Genomic DNA, 18389 nt, shown 5'->3' with positions numbered 1-18389 from the left:
ACACCACTGGGTCACACTGCCGGGTCACACTGCAGGGTCACACTGCAGGGTCACACTGCTGGGTCACACTGCAGGGTCACACCAGTGACTCACCCTGCTGGGTCACACTGCAGGGTCACACTGCTGGGTCACACTGCCGGGTCAGACTGCCGGGTCAGACTGCAGGGTCACACTGCAGGGTCACACTGCAGGGTCACACCAGTGACTCACACCGCTGGGTCACACCGCTGGGTCACACTGCCGGGTCACACTGCAGGGTCACACTGCTTGCTCACATTGCTGGCTCACACCACTGGGTCACACCGCTGGGTCACCCTGCTGGGTCACACTGCCGGCTCCCCAGGGCACCAGCCACGGGCTGGAGGTCCCACAACCAAGGCCTCCACGCTGCCCAGAGCAGCTGTGGCTGCACCAGCCCTGGCACCCAAGGCCAGGCTGGATGGGGCTTGGAGCACCCTGGTCTAGTGGAAGGTGTCCCTGCCATGGCAGGGCATGGAAGGAGATGGGCTTTAAGGTCCCTTCCCACCCTCCTGTGACTCTAGGACACACACAGGGCTGCCAGAAACACATGTAGCTGGGCATGGGGAGCAGGGGCTGCCCTGAGATGGGGCAGGAAGTTAACCACAGACACTGGCAGGAGGCAGGGTGTGAATGATGAGGCTGGGCAAGAGGGGAGGGAGCCTGGGAGTGCCCAGCACTCTACTGGGAGCCCAGAGGCCTCCAAGCACAGGGCACAGAAGGACAAGGATGAGGTTCTGCACCTCAGTGTCTGCTAGTGAAATGGCATCTGCAGCCAGGAGCTGCAGGGCATAGGGAGCCCCACAGAAGGTGCAGGAGCTGAACAGAACCTGGAAGCTGGGGAGCAGAAAGGGGCAGGGAATCCTGGAGCAGAGCAGGGCTGGGAAGCTGGGAAGAGTGCTCAAGGTGGGGGGCCTGAATGGGGCAGCCACAGCACAGAAATGGCAGAAATGGCAGGACCCTGGGGGCACTGAAGCCAGAATGACCCAACCCAGGGTGTGGGGCTGGGTTTCAGCCATGTGGAGCTCAGGCAGAGAGCACTCAGAGAAGGTCTGTACAAAAAGATGGGACACACATCCATAAGATGTGCAGGAGAGACTGGGCTGGGGTCAGCGCAGGACTGAGCATGCCAGGCAGGGTGAGCCTAGGGAGCAAGGCCAGCATGGGGTCCCCAACATCAGCAGGACATGGAGCTGCTCTGGAGACAGGATGGGCGAGATGGGGGGGCTCAACCTCAAAAAGGCTCCAGGGAAACCTTAGAGTCCCTTCCAGTGCCTAAAGGGGCTCCAAGAGAGCTGGAGAGGGACTTTGCACAAGGGCCTGGACTGACAGGGCAAGGGGCAACGGCTTCACATGGCCAGAGGACCAGGTTAGATGACATCTTGTGAAGAAGTTCATCCTTGTGATGGTGGGCTGTGGCTGCTCCATCCCTGGAAGTGCCCAAGGCCAGGACTGGTCTAGTGGAGGGTGCCTTGCCTGTGGCAGGGGGTTGTAGCTGGATGATCTTTAAGGTCCCTTCCCACCTAACACCATTCTGGGATTCCAGAGGGAGATGCTGGCATGCCCCAAGGGCTGTGCAGGTGGAGGAGAGCTGCCCTGGGTCACAGTGGCAAGGGGGGACACAACAACTGCAGCTGGCACTGACCAGGGGTGTGGGAGAACAAGGGGAGCAGAAAGGGGGGAGCAGAAAGGGGGAGCAGAAGGGGGAGCAGAAAGGGGGGAGCAAAAGGGGGGAGCAGAAAGGGGGAGCAGAAAGGGGGAGCAGAAGGGGGGAGCAGAAAGGGGGGAGCAAAAGGGGGGAGCAGAAAGGGGGAGCACGCTGGGGCACGGGAGGGGCAGAAGGACTGGCCCTGCCGAGCTGCACTGTGGTGGGTGTGATGGATGTGGATGAGCGAGCTGCCGAGCAGGGGCAGCGGGGAAAGAGCAGTTCTGCGGGGCCTAGGGCTGAGGCAGAGGTACGGGAGCAGGGGCAGCTGTGAGGGGGCTGGGGATCGCACGGAGGAAGGAGGGAGCTGTTCCAGGGGGCTGGGAGGAGGAGCAGAGCATGGGGGAGAGGAGCGCGAGGGGCTGGGGCCTCTCAGCTGCAGTGGAAAAGCTGCTGCAGCTCCAGGGGAAATGCTACTTGAATTAATCATGGCGCTGGCTGCTGTGCCAAGCCCAGGAGGAGGCTGCTGGCAGCGCAAGGAAATAACTTTCACAGGAATTTGGAACAAATGCAGCTCTTCTGGCGGTAACAACAGCACTCACCTCCCCCCACAGCCTCCCATGTACCAGCATGTCCCCCATGCCCACACTGCTGTGTACCCCCGATCCCCCCACATGGCACCCTGCTCCTCAGCACCGTGACACTCTCTCCCCCTTGTTCCTGCCCCCAGCACGCCCCCAGGCATCTCCCCATCTCGCTCTGGAAAGCTTGCCTTGTTTCCAAGGAGGGGAGGCCTGCTCTGTGCTGTGCAAAGGTCTGGAAATAGGTTGATACCGAATCCCTTGCCCTCAGAACACAAATGCAGGCAGGCAGGCAGCAGTGCCCCCTCCCTCCTGCACTCTCCTTGCCCGCAGTGGGTGAGATTACTCCTCGTGCTGCCCCAGGCCCATGCCTGGCCATGCTCCGTGTCCCTGCCAGGAACAGCCCTCCAGACCCTCCTGGTAACACAGTGAATGTGCCCTGCTGTAGCCTACAGCTCTTCATCCACATCCTCCTCCCTGGGGCACAGCCCACGGGGCTGTTCCAGTGCTATGCATGTAGCACTGCCCCTGAATGCCCCACGGAGTCACAAACCAGAACCAAACACTCATCAGACTTGTCCTCAAAACCGCGGAGACTCTACATTAGGTGCATTGCTGGTCAGCTTTTAATTTCTGACATTCCCCAACGTTTGTGTATGGGTGCCAAGGCAGTGTGTAAACCCTGATTCCAAAATCATCAATTCTGAATATATGCAAGAATCAATAATCCACCGCTCCATGTCATTCAGGTTGCTGTCCAACCAGCCCATGCTCACCACATGGGGCTCACAGCTCTCTGCCAGAGCACAGACAATACTTGATTTAGCATGAAAAGTCAGAAAGTCCCAGAAAAACACTATCTGACCATGCATGCAGTGTGCTGGTGCACAGTCAAATGTTTAAAGTAAATTCAAACCAGCAGGGTGAATTTATACCAGAGCAGATTTATATGGAGCACAGCACTGGAGCAGGGTCCAGTGCCCTAAAGCCTCTGCAGCATCAGCCCATGGCGGCAGAGAGGAGCAGGGCAGCCAGCTGGGGACCATCTCCTGCTCCATTTTCTGCTGGTCTCACGTTCACTGCTACCCTGGGCTCTGTCTCCACCAGTGTTTCTTTCTCATCTCACATGTGAACAGTGAGTTTGCCATTTCCTTTGCTTCATGCTCAGTCTGCTACTGTGGGACCTGGCTCATAGTAAACACGAGTAATAAACAGAGAAGATGTTATGAGTTCCTTTTTCTCTCTCAGAAGCTCAGGCCAGCAACCTGCTCTGCTCATCCCTGTTCACACTCAGACACAAAGACTGTGCTGGCAGAGAGAACGGAGTCTGCAAGGGAGCAGATCATCTGCAGTGATAGTTCAGGTCTCTCCTGCTCACTCTCAGGGACTCCTTCCTTCCCCACCCTTCTGTCCTGTCCGTGGAGAGTAGACATCACTGTCTAAAAACAGGCCTGGTCCTCCTGGGCTTTTCTGCTTAAAAATGGGGCAGGCTGACAAGGAAGCAAACTCACTGAGCTCTGTGCTGACCCAGGTGACTGTCCCGTGTCCTGTGCCTCATGTGGCAGGGCCTGCCCGTGACCTGAGCACTCATCACCATTGTGTGGGTCCGGACAGAACCCAGGCTTTGACAGAGATACTCACTGGGTGAGCCCCAGTGCCTGGAAGCCATAGAGAGATGGAGCCGAGCAGGAGCAACAGCACAAAAGGGCTGTGGGGGCAGCACACCTGACACGGGCAGCTTTGTGGGGAACAGCGCTGGGCACCGGGCATGAGAGCCCTGGCAGCACCTCTGCAGCCTTCCTGTTTGAGGCACAGGGGTGGCCATGCCAGGCAGCCGCGCCCCAAGCCAGGGCTCCCTGTCCCGGCTCTGCCCAGCTCCCAGACTCGGCTGGCTGCTGCTGCATCCTCGATCAAGTCCTGGGCCTGGCCAGCCTCCTTTCCCATCCTCTCACATTTCCTGGCTCAGAGGAAGCAGCAGCAGATGTGTGAGCTGTTTGCTTTGTGCCGGGGCCGCGCGGGAGTTACCTGTGCTCCACGCTGTTCCAAACGAAACAGAAACACCCGCGCTCGGCCAAGGCATCAAACGTGCCAAGCCTGGGTCACTGCCGGCTGCCAGGCCAGCCGTGCCCCTGCACAGAGCAGAGCCGGGGGCCGTGTGCTGGGCACTCTTTGGGGTGCCCCCAGCCCCTGTGCTGGGCACTCTTTGGGGTGCCCCCAGCCTCTGTGCTGGGCGCTGCTGGGTGGGCCCCCAGCCCCTGTGCTGGGCACTCTTTGGGGTGCCCCTAGCCCCTGTGCTGGGCACTGCTGGGTGTGCCCCCAGCCCCTATGCTGGGCACTGCTGGGTGTGCCCCCAGCCCCTGTGTTGGGCACTCTTTGGAGTGCCCCTAGCCCCTGTGCTGGGCGCTGCTGGGTGGGCCCCCAGCCCCTGTGCTGGGCACTCTTTGAGGTGCCCCAGCCCATGTGCAGGGCACTCTTTGGGGCACCCCCAGCCCTTGTGCTAGGCACTGCTGGGTTTGCTCCCAGCCTCCGTGCTGGGCACTCTTTGGGGTGCCCCCAGCCCCAGCTCTGTTCAGGGCGCTCTTTGGGGCGCCCCCAGCCCCGGGCACTCTTTGGGGTGCCCCCAGCCCCTGTGCTGGGCACTCTTTGGGGTGCCCCCAGCCTCTGTGCTGGGCACTGCTGGGTGTGCCTCCTGCCCCAGGCCTGGGCACTCTTTGGGGTGCCCCCAGCCCCAGCTCTGTTCAGGGCGCTCTTTGGGGTGCCCCCAGCCCCGGGCACTCTTTGGGGTGCCCCCAGCCCCTGTGCTGGGCACTCTTTGGGGTGCCCCCAGCCTCTGTGCTGGGCACTGCTGGGTGTGCCTCCTGCCCCAGGCCTGGGCACTCTTTGGGGCGCCCCCAGCCCCAGCTCTGTGCAGGGCGCTCTTTGGGGTGCCCCCAGCCCCGGGCACTCTTTGGGGTGCCCCCAGCCTCTGTGCTGGGCACTCTTTGGGGCGCCCCCAGCCCCAGCTCTGTGCAGGGCCCTCTCGTCCAGCCCCGCCCCACGGCCGCCTCAGGAGCCCCGCCGCCATCTCCGATTGCATTTCCAGAACCCTTCCCACACGGCGAGCGAGCGCGCTGAGCAGGAAGGCACGGACAGGGAAAGAGGGGGGCCTCCCTTCGGGGGCTCTGCACAGGCCCGGGGCTGCCCTGCACCTCCGCCCTGACCCCGGCCTTGTCCTGGCCCTGTCACGGCCCTGACCCGGCCCTGTCCCGGCCCTGCCCATCCCCACACTCCCCACACCGGGACAGGCTGTAGTGCTGCCCTGCATCCACCAACCCCAAATCTCCCCTGACCTACATCTTCCTCCTCATCTCCCACTCACTCCTTCTGCCCATCCTTCCCCCTAATCCTACCCTGACCTGTCCCCATCCTTCCCCCCAATCCTACCCAAACCTGTCCCCTGATCTCTGCCATCCTACACTTGCTCCAGCTCCACATGCCTTCTCTATTCCACACCTGGCCCTTGCTCCCACGCAATTCCTCCTTCCTGACACTCTCCTACCCCATCTGCTGCACTCACTGCCCAACAAGCCCCTCTCCAGCACTCCCACCCACACCATCAGTCACCTGCATGCACACACACACACCCCACAGCCCATCCACACTCACACCCCATGCCCCTGCAGTGTACCCACAGGCACCCACAGACCATCCTTTCTTGCCACCTGCAAGGTGACCTAGGGACCCTTTCCTGGCCAAGTCACAGGACCTCCTCGAGCCTTGTCTTATGGACCCCAGAATTTCTGTTCTTCCCGTCCCCTTGGGCCCCTCTCACCAACATGGCACCAGAGCTTCTCGTGGTCCCAGCCAGACATCCCCATGCCCCACACCTCCAGCAGGGACGTGGCGGTGTGCACTGGTGCTTGTCCCCATGCGCAGCCTGGATGCTGCCGTGGCTGGCAGTGCACCCCCACACCTGCCCTCACCCCAGCTCAGGCAGGTGGATCACCTGTCCCAGGAACCAGGGCTCCAGGGCCTGAGCTGCAGCAGAAACACCGAACACAGGGAGCACAGAACACACGGAATCCCAATGGCATCACTAGCTCATCACAGAGCTTTTGGAGGCCCAGCAGCTCTCCAGCCCCAGCCGTGACCTCTTGCCACACAAAGGCTGGTGCAGCAGCACGTGCCTCAGCTCATTAGCTCATTAGCATAATTAATGCTCACAAGCAGCCTCACCAACACTGATGATCTTGGGCTAACGACCTCACAGGGGGAGAGGGAAGTCTGAAGCCTGGCCAGAGGCAGTTTCCAGAGGCAGTATCACATTCCTTAGCCCCATTTTGAGTGTCCTGGCTGCAAGGTAGCTCCACAGTGATGCAAGCAAGGCCTGGCACAGCAGGAGCCACCTCAAGACAGGCCCACACCATGCTCTGTGCAATGGGCAGCCTTGTGGTGTGCCCGGTGGCAGTGGCATTGCCCACTGCTTGCACACAGAAAGGATGTACATGACTTGGCCCCATTCTGGACTCACACCAAGGGCGGGGATCTCAGCCCCAGCATTCCTGCTGCAAACGCTGCCCGCCAAAGCCATGACACCTGCCCCAAACACCCTGCACGGGCAGCTCTCCCACCCCAGGCTGCCCACAGCCCTGGCTGTGCCCCTGCCAAGCTCCGGCCTCAATACCTGCACCTACCTGCAAGAAGCAGGTCCCAACAGGGGTGCTCTCCTTCAGGGAGACGTTGTAGAAGTTACTCCTGAACACGGGCTCATTGTCATTGACATCCTGCAAGGCCACGTGCACCACAGCTGAGGAAGAGAGCGCAGGGGTTCCCCGGTCCGTGGCCAGCACAGTGAGCTGAGGCTGAGGGTCCTTTTCATAATCCAGAGGGGCAGCAGTGGTGATGATGCCGGTGGCAGGGTCAATGGTGAACCAGCTGGAGTGGGTGTCGCGGCCATGCAGGATGCTGTACCGCACCTCCCCATTGGGACCCTGGTCCTTGTCACGAGCTGTCACCTGCAGGACAAAGCTGCCTGGGTACACCACCTCGGGGATGCTCTGCTTGTACTCCTGCTGGTCAAAGAGCGGGGGGTTGTCATTAACATCCATCACCTGCAGCACAAAGGCTGATTCTGCCCGCAGCGGGGGCGTTCCTGAGTCAGTAGCTGTCACCCGCAGATCATAGGAGTCTCTTTCCTCCCGATCCAGAAGTTGGTCCACACAGATCAGATAGATTATGTTGTCCTTGGTAGTGAGGGCAAACTTGCCATCTCCTCCCTCCAGTGTGACATTGACATTGGAGTACTCTCCATAGTCGGGATCGGAAACAGAAATGCGTGCCACGTACTGTCCAGGCTGGGCTCCCTCGGAGATCTGTGGCGAGCCGTCCTCACTCAGAAAGATGATAGTCATGGTGGGCTGGTTGTCATTGTAGTCACGCACGTGGATAGTGACAAAGGCTGTGGTCACCTCAGGATGGACAGCCTTATCCCTTGCCTGCACCACCAGCTCGTGCACCTTCCTCACCTCATAGTCCAGACCCTTGTTGAGCTTGATGACTCCGGTCCGGGCATCGATGGTGAAGTACTGCTCAGGATCGCTCTGCCGTCGGTTGATCTCATAAATCACATCCCCGTTCTCACCTTCATCTGCGTCAGAGGCAAAGACCTGCAGGATGCTGCTGCCAGGTTTCAGATTCTCCGAAATGAGCGTGTGATAGCGGCTCTGGTTGAAGCTGGGGGCGTTGTCGTTGATGTCCTGAATGGACACGTCCAGTGTCATCTGGGTGCTCCGGGGCGGAGAGCCCCCATCGTAGGCTTCCAGCAGCAGGGAGTACGAGGAACGGTTCTCCCGATCCAGAACGTTGCTGACCACCAGGTCCAAATACAGGACCCCGTTGGGGCCTCGGCGCGTTTCCAGGCGGAAGGCCTGCCCCACATTCCCTCCCTTAATCGTGTAGCCTTGTGTGTTCAGGAGGCCACTGTCGGCATCGAAGGCCGGGTCCAAGGGAAACCTGCTGCCAATGGGGGTGTGCTCCGGGATCTGAAAGGTGCTGCGCTGCTTGGGAAACGCTGGGGCATGGTCATTGATGTCATTCACCTGGATGTTCACCTCTACTGTGATGCCCTCTGGGGTGACAGCAATGAAGCTGTAGTGGTCCCGAGTCTCCCGGTCCAGGACACGAGCTGTTTTGATGATCCCTGTATTCTCATCTATCCCCAAGTCAGTGGAGACACCACTGCCCTCCTGTGCTGAGATGAAATACATGTAGGCACTAGTTTCAGGGGGCAGGCCAGCACTGATGTCCCCAATGATGGTGCCAGCCGGCTGCTCCTCATCTATTTGTAGGTCCAGGGTGCCCAGGACAGCAGAGCCCATCGCTGCTCTCAGGCCCCCAAGAACAAGCAGCTCCAGCAGAAGCATTGTTGACCTCTTCATTTGCTCCATGGCTGGCAGTAGCAGAGCAGAGGGTGGCTTGATCTCCTTTGCAGAGTTCACTTTAATCCTGCCTGGAATGCAGACCAGAGGATACTGGTTAAGAGAGAGCAAAGGAAGGACAGAAGGACAGAAAACAGCCTGGAGAGGGAAGGCCTGCCAGGTCTCTGCTGCCCGACCACCATGTAACGCCCGTCCCTCCCAAGAAGCGAACGTGACAATATGTGTCAGAGCCTGTCCGAACAAAAGCCTGGCACAGCACCTGGAGGGAGCTCACACCTGGCAGTGCCCCGAGGTGAGCAGCTAGGACCCTGTCACAGAGGCGCTTCCTACATGCCCAGGTGCTCCTTCCAGCCGCTGCCCGCCTGGCAGCGCTGTCATCAGCTGCCCCTGGGCAGCATGCCCTGTGTCTTTAACAGCCGAACGCTTCCTGAGAGGCTCAGAGCCTGTCTGCAAGGGGACAGAGGGTTTTGGGCAAAGAGCAGCCTTGCATCTCTCCTCCCTGTAAAAAGCTGGTCTCAAATTACGAGATAGCTCAGCGAGTCACTGCTTGAGACCCTAGCCCCCACCCCCTCTCTCCGCAGCAGCGTGCCTTTCAGGACCTCGGGGACTAAGGTGCCAAAAACCCGTGAAGTGCAAATCTGATGTCCCTGGGAAGGGGCACAGAACTGGAGCGGGCTTCCATCCAGCGAACAATAACTCAAAAAGGATGCATTGCAAAGGATGTGCCCACAGCTGGGAATGCCCGGGATACAATCGGGCCGTGCTCATTGTTTGGGCTGGCACGGAGATCGGCGGGTGCCCCACGCCGGTGCCATGGAGGGCGGCGGCAGTGCCGTAGGAACGCAGCGAGTCCCTGCCAGCTGCTCCGTCCCACACCCTGCGCCGCTCGCTCCCCTCCTTTGTCTCCTTCTTGCTGCTCCTTGCTGGCTCCGGCTCCTTCCCTCCCTTCCCCGTAACTGCGTTTCATTGCAGCAGTGGGGGAGGGCGGCAGAGGCAGCCGCAGCTCCTGCAGCGCTGCAGCCGGACCGGCAGAGGCCGGAGAGCCGCCCGTGCCCGGGGTGCCAGCGCTGCCCTGCCCGGCCCGGCCCTGCCCCGCCGGGAACACCGGGTAGCGCCGCGGCCGCGGAGCTGCGCCCGAACAGCGGCCCCGGCCCCCGCGAACGCGGCTCCGCGGTCTGCGGGGATGGCGGCAGCATGAGCTCACTCTTGGACTCTCTTGAAAGCGCTTGCTGCTGGGCCCATAACCACACTCAGGAGCCGCTCATGTCGCATGCAGGAGCAAGAACCTCCCTGTCTTGGGGGATGGAGGTGGCTGGCAATGCCTGCTTTGGGGACTAAGAATATCAGCCCTTGACCAAAGAACTCCGCGGCGGTGTTAACCCTTTCCAGGGCACATATGATGGTATTCTTGGGTCCCCTTTCCCACCTCGGATCAGCTGTCTAGATTTTTTTTTTTCCTGTGTAAATCCTGGGTTAGCGACAGAAACAAAATAATTTAAAAGTATTTTCTACTCATAAAGAAATGTTTACTTCAGTGGGCATCCATTCTGAGGCCTATCCACACAGTCTGAGGTAAATCCACATGCTCTTCTTGCACCCAGTAGGTGAGAACCCTCACAATGTCCTAGGATCTGAAGTCAAAAGAAAATACTTTTGTGTGCTGCGATTTGCGAATCTGCATGAACTCAGAGGTCCTAGACAGGTCTGCCTCTCTGTTGGAGCTAGTTTTAATTCCCCAGATGGAGGGGTAACTGCCTACCCCCTGAACATGCTGTAGGAATGGGGTCTGAGGTAGCTTCTGTGATGAGACTGCACCATTGCAATGGAGTTGCAGATGCTGAGGTCATGGGAAGGGCCAGGGCAGAGAGTTTAAAGCCTTGATAGGAGCTTAGACTCTTGGGCAGCTTGGACTCTTGGACTCTGGAAGAAATCAGGGCACAGACATGGGGAAAAGCCCACCTGGTTCCATTAGTTGCCTTGAGAAGCCAGTGTGGCTTTATGGACTGCTGGAGGGGAGAAGAGAGACTTGAAAAGCAAATCTGGGGAGTGTGAAAGCGGCTGAGAGCACTAGCACAACCAGAGAACAAAAATTAGGGTCCCTGGGCTGGAAAACTGGTGATGAAAGCCTGTATAAGCTTCTTTAGTTCTATCCTCCCTGGATGCAAGTGAGTAGTTTCACAGCAAGCCTTCTTTCAGCTAAAGATGGAACTGAACATTACTAGAGTGCACCAGTGGGAGGTACCAGCCATCCTTGGTGCCAGCAGAGCCCTGTTACAACGAGGTGTGCAGGTTTGGGTCAGAGGGAAGCAGCAGTGACCTCAGTGGATGCAGAGTCACAAAATCGGAACAGCTGCTTTCAGTTAGCAGAGAGCTCAGTGCTCAGTGCGGGGCTGCTTGGCCGGTCTGTAACGTGAGCCACGCTGCCCCGCTCCCTCTGTGTCCCTCCCACCACCGGGCACCCTTGTGAAGAACGGCACCAGCAGCCTCTGAAGGAAACTGCCAGAATCTCTTCACATAGGTCTTTGAGGTCCAGAGCCATGATGAGGAGGTTGACAGGAAGGGCAGCTAAAATGGAGCGAGCTGCAACATCCATCTAAGCCTAGAGCTGACAGGCTGGAGCACCCGGAGAGCCCAGCCTACACGGAGCAGATGTGTGATATTTTGAAATAAAAAAGACATGGAATTACATTGGGACCACTGTGTGCACCCTTGCCAGCAGTGCAGCAGCTTGTGCCTGCTGTCAGCCATGAGAAAGGGGAAGTGGGCTGCCAGCAGCCCCAGCAGAGGAGCTGGAGAGACGGCTCCCCCTGTGCATGCCACAAACAGATGTCAGAGGGCTTGCTGTGCGAAGGCTCCATGAAAGCTGCAGATGCTGCTGATGCCATACCCCAGGTCTGACATGAGAGGCCATGAGTCGTGTAATGATGTTTTTGAGACTCCAGTCCACAAGAGGAAGCCTGTTTAATCTTTGCTGAGCACTGGTCACTGACCTGGAATATGCTTTCCTCCTGTACGTTCACAGAGATTCTCTCTCTCCCGTTTCAGATGATCTGCACTCCACACCATGCCCAGCCCCGACTTGCCTGCAGTGCAGCCTTGGGCTAACAACTCACTTCCAGCCTCTACTCTACCTCCCACTACCCGCAGCCACCTCCGTGCCTCCCGGCTCTCCCATCGTCTCCCACCTGGGCCTGCAGGACCGGCACCCTTCTGCTGGCTGCCAGCCCGGCCCCACAGCCTCATGACCCTCCGCTGCGGCCCGAGCACTCAGAGCGGGGTGGCGCTCCTTTGCTGCGGATGCAGTCCAGTCCCTGCTGCATCCTTGTGAATCCCATTTTTGTGCCACACTGGGGCTCCCCGCGGGCTCTCCCGTCTCTCAGAACGCATCCTCCACAAAGGAAAGTCTAATGAAACATTTCCGCGCCGGAGCCAATTCCCACAGTCCCTGTCTCGGGACATCCCCGCTCTGCACCGGCCCCTGCCGGATTGTGCCCATCGCCAGGGCGCTGCGGGGCCTCGCCTGTTCCCGTACACCGGAGCTGTTGGGGCTCGCTCTGCCCCGAGCTCCGGCCTCCCGAGGCTCCCCGGCCGCCGGGCCCAGCGTCCGCTGCCGCTCCCCGTCCCGGTCCCTGGCGCTCCGGACGTCCCGCACCGGGCGGCCCCGGTGCCGGCGCTCTGCCAGCCCCGCTCCCCGCTCCGCCCGGGCTCGCAGCCCCCGCCCGGCGCCTCCACGGTTCCGCTGAGCGCCCTCGCCTCGGCGGCTCTGCCCTGCAGCGGCACCGTGAGCGCCCGGTGCCGTGCCGTGCCGTGCCGCCCGGCAGCCCCCAGCCCCCAGCGAGCTCGGTCCGGCGGCGGCTCTGCGATGTTGCGCCGCCTCGGGCGCGTCCCCCGTTCTCCCCCGCCCCCCCGCCCCCAGCTCCATTGTCTCCGCGGCGGAGGCAGAACAAAGCGCCCGGTCCCGGTCCCGGTCCCGGTCCGGTCCCACCGTGCGACGATGCCACCGTGCGGGGCTCCGGCAGGGGCCGAGCCCGGCGCCGGGACTTACACTGCGCGTCCCGTGCCGGCGGCGGTCACATCCCGCGGGGTCCGGCCCCGCCGCGACGTCCCGCAGCCTCCCCGCGGCTCCGGCGCCGAGGTCCCTCCGGGCCCGCCGGCCGCTCCGGTGCCCCGCGCGCTCCGGCGCTGCCCCGGTGCCGCGGCCGCCCCGGTGCGGCGCTGGCCCCGCGGAGCGCTCGGCGGCGGGTCGGCGCTGGCTCGGCGCGAAGGCTCCTGCTGAAACCCGAGCCAGCGCCGCCCTCAGCCCCCCGCTCCCTCCGCCGCCCCCTCCCCGCCCCGCACCGGAGCGCGCCGGCGGAGCGCGGCCTCGGGGCGGCCCCGGACGGGCGCGCGGGGCTGCGGGCGGTGCGGCGGTGTGGCCGGGCTCCGGGGCCGGGAAGCAGGACAGGCACGGACAGGGAGAAAGGGCTGGAGCCGGGCACAGAAGGATGGAAGGAAGCGGCGGGTGCCGGGAGCCCGAGAAACTGGGAAGGGGTTGGCAGGAGCCGGAGCAGGAGCGGGACGGGACCGGGCGGGGAGAGCGCTGGGCAGGGCATGAAATGGGGCTGTGGGCGACGCTGGGGGCATGTGGGGACATGATCACAGGCCATTCTTTCCTCTCTACCGCAGTTGCTTCTTCGGCTCAGAACCCAAAGCTCAAGTGCCTGTGACTCCCAACGCTTGACTCACATCAGGGCTCCGAAGGTCCAGCCTGGTCCAGGCTCACTCCCTGCGCCTGTGCTACAAGGGACTGGGGCTCCACCACCCTATGCCAGGGTAAAAACAAGACTGATGACTGTCCAGCCATCTCCACCAGCAGCTGGCTCAGCTCGGCTTAGCCACTTAGGCAGCTTTTCCCTGCTCCAGACAAGTCTCAGCAGTCTCTGTGTCTGTTGGAGCCATGCAGCCTCTAGGACCAGTAACCACTGCTGGACCTTCTTTGATTTCTTAGTGGAGAAACTGCTGTGGACTAGGGTCTGTTGCTAAGATCATGTGCTAAAGACCATGGCTCAGTGTGCTCTGAGATGGTCAGAAGGTCCTTACAATCTTGTGCCTGTTCCAGTTCCAACAACTTCAGCCTTGACTTAGCTACCACGTCTCTTCTTTCTCAGACAGACCTTTAATGACATTTTGTATAGAGTACAACGGTTCTCAATCCCCACGTGTAAGAAATCAGGCAAGGAGGGTGAGAGACTGGCACGGCTGAGTCAGGACCTGCTGGTCAAACTAAAGAGCAAGATGGAAACACACAGCCAGTGGAAACGGGAACAGGTATCCCAAGAGGAGTACAGGGACCTTGCCCAGCTGTGTAGGGAAATGATGAGGAATGCTAAGGCACAACTGGAGCTGACCTTGGTGAGAAATACAAAGAATTATAACAAGACTTTTTACAGGAATGTCAGCCAGAAAAGAAACATCAAAGACAGTGTACCTTGCTGATAAACATGACTGGCGAACTGGTAACAAGGGACAAGGAGAAGGCTGATGGGTTCAGCCACGCTGCACAGGATTGATCTGGTGGAGCACAGGAAGGCTCTGCAGAGGGGTCTGGGCAGCCTGGGTTGATGGGCTGATAGCTGATGTATCACGTTCAACAAGGCCAAGTGCTGGATTTGAATCACCACAACCTCAGGCAGCACTCCAGACTGGGAACAGAGTGCCTGGGAAGCTGGAAAAGGACCTGGGTGTGCTGGTTGGCAGTGGCCAAACATGAGACAGGACGAGCCCAGGTGGGCAAGAAGGATAAACACGAGACAGGATGTGCCCAGGTGGGCAAGAAGGATAAACGTGGGACAGTATGAGCCCAGGTGGGCAAGGATAAACATGAGACAGGACGAGCCCAGGTGGGCAAGGATAAACATGAGACAGGACGAGCCCAGGTGGGCAAGAAGGAAATACATGAGACAGGATGAGCCCAGGTGGGCAAGAACGATAAACGTGGGACAGCATGAGCCCAGGTGGGCACCTGGCTTCTGTCAGCAATAGTGTAGGCAGCAGGATCAGGGCAGTAATTCCTCCCCTCTGCTCCACTCTGGAAAGACTCCACCTGGAGCACTGCTCCCAGTGCTGGAGTCCTCAGTACAGGAAAGACACAGACCTGGTGGATTGATCCAGAGAAGAGCCCCAAAACTGATCAGAGGTCTGGACCACCTCTCCTGTGAGAACATGTTGAAAGAGTTTGGGTTCTTCAGCCTGGAGAGAGTGGGCTCTGAGGAGATCTTAGAGCCCCTTGCAGAACTTAAAGGGACGTTATGACAAAAATGGGGACAGACTTTTTAGCAGGGCCTCTAATGACAGGAGGTGATGTTTTATAAAAAAACCCAGCAGATTCAGACTAGGTGTAAGGAAGAAATGTTTATGGTGAGCGTGGGGAAACACTCAAGCTCAGGTTGAAGGGGGCTCTGAGTCACCTGATGAAATAGCAGATGTCCCTGCTCATTTAGGGGGGTTGGAGTAGGTGACCCTTAAAGGTTCCTCCAACCCATCCCATACTATGATTCTATTATTCAAACTTTACACTCACCTTTAAGAAAGAGAATAAGGAACTCAGAGAAGCACCAGTTTGTGAAGGTCATCAGCACACCTGGAAAACTCAGAGACTGCACCGTCTCAGAATCCACTTCTGACCATATGGAGAACAAAGAGGCAATCAGGAATAGTCAGTGCAGATTTAGCCAGCACAGATCCTGCTGAGCTGCCCAATTAGCTTCTCTGCAAAAACGATTGGCTGTATGGATGAAGGGAAAGCAGTGGCTTGGCAGCATTGACAGCTGCTGCCCGCTGAGTTTTAGTTCACAACCTGAGGACATGATCTGAGTGAATGGAGCATTGGGCTGGAGGCTGGTGGCACCTCTGGGCTGTAAGGATGGTGATCAGGGACTCAATGCAGAGATGGTGCCTAGCAGCCAACAAAATACACCAAGCACTCATGGAGGAGCCAGTATTGTTCAGTCTTTGTTGATACTCTGTGATGACAATGGAGTACAAACTCCAGGAGATGACACTGTGAGGGGTCACTGATGTGTGGCTTTTTAGCCCAAAGAGGTGTCTAGAAACTTACAGAAAGAAATTAGGTCTCAGTCAGAATAACCCCACAATTGCTACAGGTTGGGAACCGTCTGGCTGTCATAGTCCTGCTGAAAGGAAGATGAGAGTAGGGATGAGCATGGAATGAAGAGTCAGCAGGATTCCCTCACTGCAAATCAGGCAGACAACTTCTCCACTGCATTAGGAGAATGGTCAGCAGCAGATTGGGGGAAACAATCATCCCCCTTGAGCTGGGACACTGTGAAGTCACAACTGGAATCCTCTGTACCTTTTTGTCTCTCCCTGTTCATGAGGGGTACTGGAAAGCTGTAGGAGGTAGGTAGTGCTCTGGGGCATCTGATCAATTCATAACAAGACACTGAAGAAGGTGGGCTCTCTGGTGATGCTGAGGCAGTGGGGCTGTTTAACAGCATCCTGCTGCTGCTGCCTCAAGGACAGGTTACAAAATGATGGAACCACATGCAGACAGTAGCACAATAACAATGACCGCACTTACGCCTTGAGAGATTCAGAATGAAGATTAGACACTGTTTTTCTTCACTGGGAGAGTAGTGTGGCACTGGAAAAAGCCGCTCATAGAGTAGTGAATCTCATCCACTTGCAAGCTTCCAAGGCTGATCTGATCCATTATTGCTGATTGTCTTCACATAAGAGGTTGGATTATGCAATTCTGGACACCCCTGTTAACCACAGGACTGTCTACCATGAACTGGTGAATTTCATTCCATTTCTGTTATGCTACTCCTTAATAACAGCTTTTTGCTTTTATGGTGTCCCAGCCACCCTCTATACTCACAATGCCTCTCGATGCTGTGTCACTAAGCTAACTTATCCATGTACTTTTTTTTTTCCTGAGATCTTTACTGAAAAAAATTGAAATAGAGGAGCTCTAAAACTGACCTTGAAAAGACTGTGCATTTCCTCAAGCATGAAACTCCTAATTTACTATTACTTTTTTTGCCAGTCTTCCACATTTTAGTGGAAGTTTTCATATTAATATCTGTCTTCTTCAATTGAGTAAATAATTTCTCATGTGTTACTATAGCACTGCAGTTCACATAGTCTGCTCAACTGAAAGGTTGATCCTGCCCCCAAAAAAGCCACTTATCAAGGTGTCTAATGTGCTATTCTGGCATAATTTGGCAAAATTATGGAATCATAGAGCATGCTGAGTTGGAAAGCATCCACAAGGACCATCAAGACCAACTTCTGGGCTTGCACAGCACCATGCCCAGGAGTCTGTGTGTACACCCAGGATGCCCCGTCCCAGGGGCAGACCCTGGCCCTTTGCCTTGTTGAACTTCATCTGGCTGGTGACTGTCCTGTCCTCTGATTTGTCCACGTCTCTTTGCTAGGCCTCCCTGCCTTCCAGGGAGCCAACAGCTCCTCCCAGTTTTATATCAACAGCCAGCTTGCTCAGGGTCCCTTCCATTCCTGCATCCAAGGGATTTATGAAGATGCTCAAGAGCACAGGGCCTATCACATTACCGACATGTTTTCAAATTATCACTTTCAAATCTGCTTTGAATCCTTTATACTCCTGCAAGCACTCTGCATGTTCCTAGGTCATTCCCTTCAGTCCTTCCTTATTAGTCCTCAGCCCCATGGCATTACCCCAGACCATCAAACAACCCTCCTCTCAGGCTTGCAGTGGGTTCTCAAGTGCTCTCTCTACTCTAAGATAGAAATTAGTGGATTCCTTTTGATCTTCTCGTAAATTCTAGTTTACTAGATATTCTGGGAGCCACTTTGCAGGAGAGGGGAGAGCAGAGCCGTGTTATGTGCTTGGACATTCAGAGAGGCTCCCACAGTCATTCTGAGGTGCCTATGGGGGCTGGTAGGAAGAGGTTAAGCTGAGCTGTGCTTTGTGAGAGCAACTATGTCACAGAAGCAAGAGCAAAAATACATTATTCACCTCCTCAGGGCAGACCATTACTGCCTGTCGTATTCATTCAGTGCTTTGGTGAACTCCCAAAACTGAAATAATGTAGGAGGTGATAAAATATGGCAAACTGAGGCCAAGCTCAGGTGAGATGAGCACAGGGAACACTCTCTGCGTGCTCCAGGAGTGTAGGCTCCACGGTGGGATGCCATGGTACCACCCCTCAGATTGCTGATGTGCCACACCGGCCCTGAGCCCTGAGTCAGGAGCATCCTCCCCAGCCTGGCCCTGCCCGTTCCTGCCCTCATGCCCAGCAGCAGGGAGGTGCCTGGGCACCTTGGCCCCTCCCTGCTGGATGGCAGCTTGTCCCAAAGCTGGCAGTGGCCCCTGGCAGGGCAGATGGGGCCCAGAGGCTCTGCCCTGCAGGCTGGAGCCTGGCTCCAAGCCCCAAACAGGAAGGAAATCCTTCTAGGACGTGCTCAGGCTCCGAGTCCCGGATGTTTGCAGCAAGCAAAGGCTTCCTCCATGCAGAATGGAGGTTAAAAATAAAACAAGGCACCTGCTGGGAGCATGCATGGCTGGGGCTGCAGGGAAAGTGAGGGCACAGCGCTCCCTGAGACAGGGAAAGTCTTCTTCACGTGGGATCCCAAGTGTGCCTCTGCCATTTTGAATTCCCTTAAAAACCGTGAAAGAGAATCCATTAAATCCATGGACAGAGAAGGCGCTGCAGGGTCATTTCACCCACAAATGGAGCTGGTACCTCA

At 57.9% G+C, this 18389-nt stretch overlaps 1 protein-coding gene across 1 annotated transcript in view; it reads right to left on the bottom strand.

The window, feature by feature from the left end:
- Positions 1-12743, bottom strand: part of DCHS1 (dachsous cadherin-related 1) — a 44904-nt gene extending 32161 nt beyond the window's left edge. The window contains exons 1-2 of the mRNA XM_054293718.1: positions 12706-12743; positions 6918-8727 (exon numbers count right to left, since the gene is read on the bottom strand). Coding sequence (XP_054149693.1) covers positions 6918-8669 — 1752 coding nt within the window. The 5' untranslated portion in view covers positions 8670-8727; positions 12706-12743. The remainder of the gene's footprint in view (positions 1-6917; positions 8728-12705) is intronic.
- Between the last annotated feature and the right edge of the window lie 5646 nt (positions 12744-18389).

The sequence above is a fragment of the Melozone crissalis genome, unplaced genomic scaffold, assembly GCF_028551555.1.
Source record: "Melozone crissalis strain CALT ecotype California unplaced genomic scaffold, PUWL_Pcris_2 ptg000187l_1, whole genome shotgun sequence".
Lineage (NCBI taxonomy): Eukaryota > Metazoa > Chordata > Aves > Passeriformes > Passerellidae > Melozone > Melozone crissalis.
The sequence above is the reverse complement of the archived record's forward strand: the minus strand, read 5'-3'. Positions and strand labels throughout refer to the sequence as shown.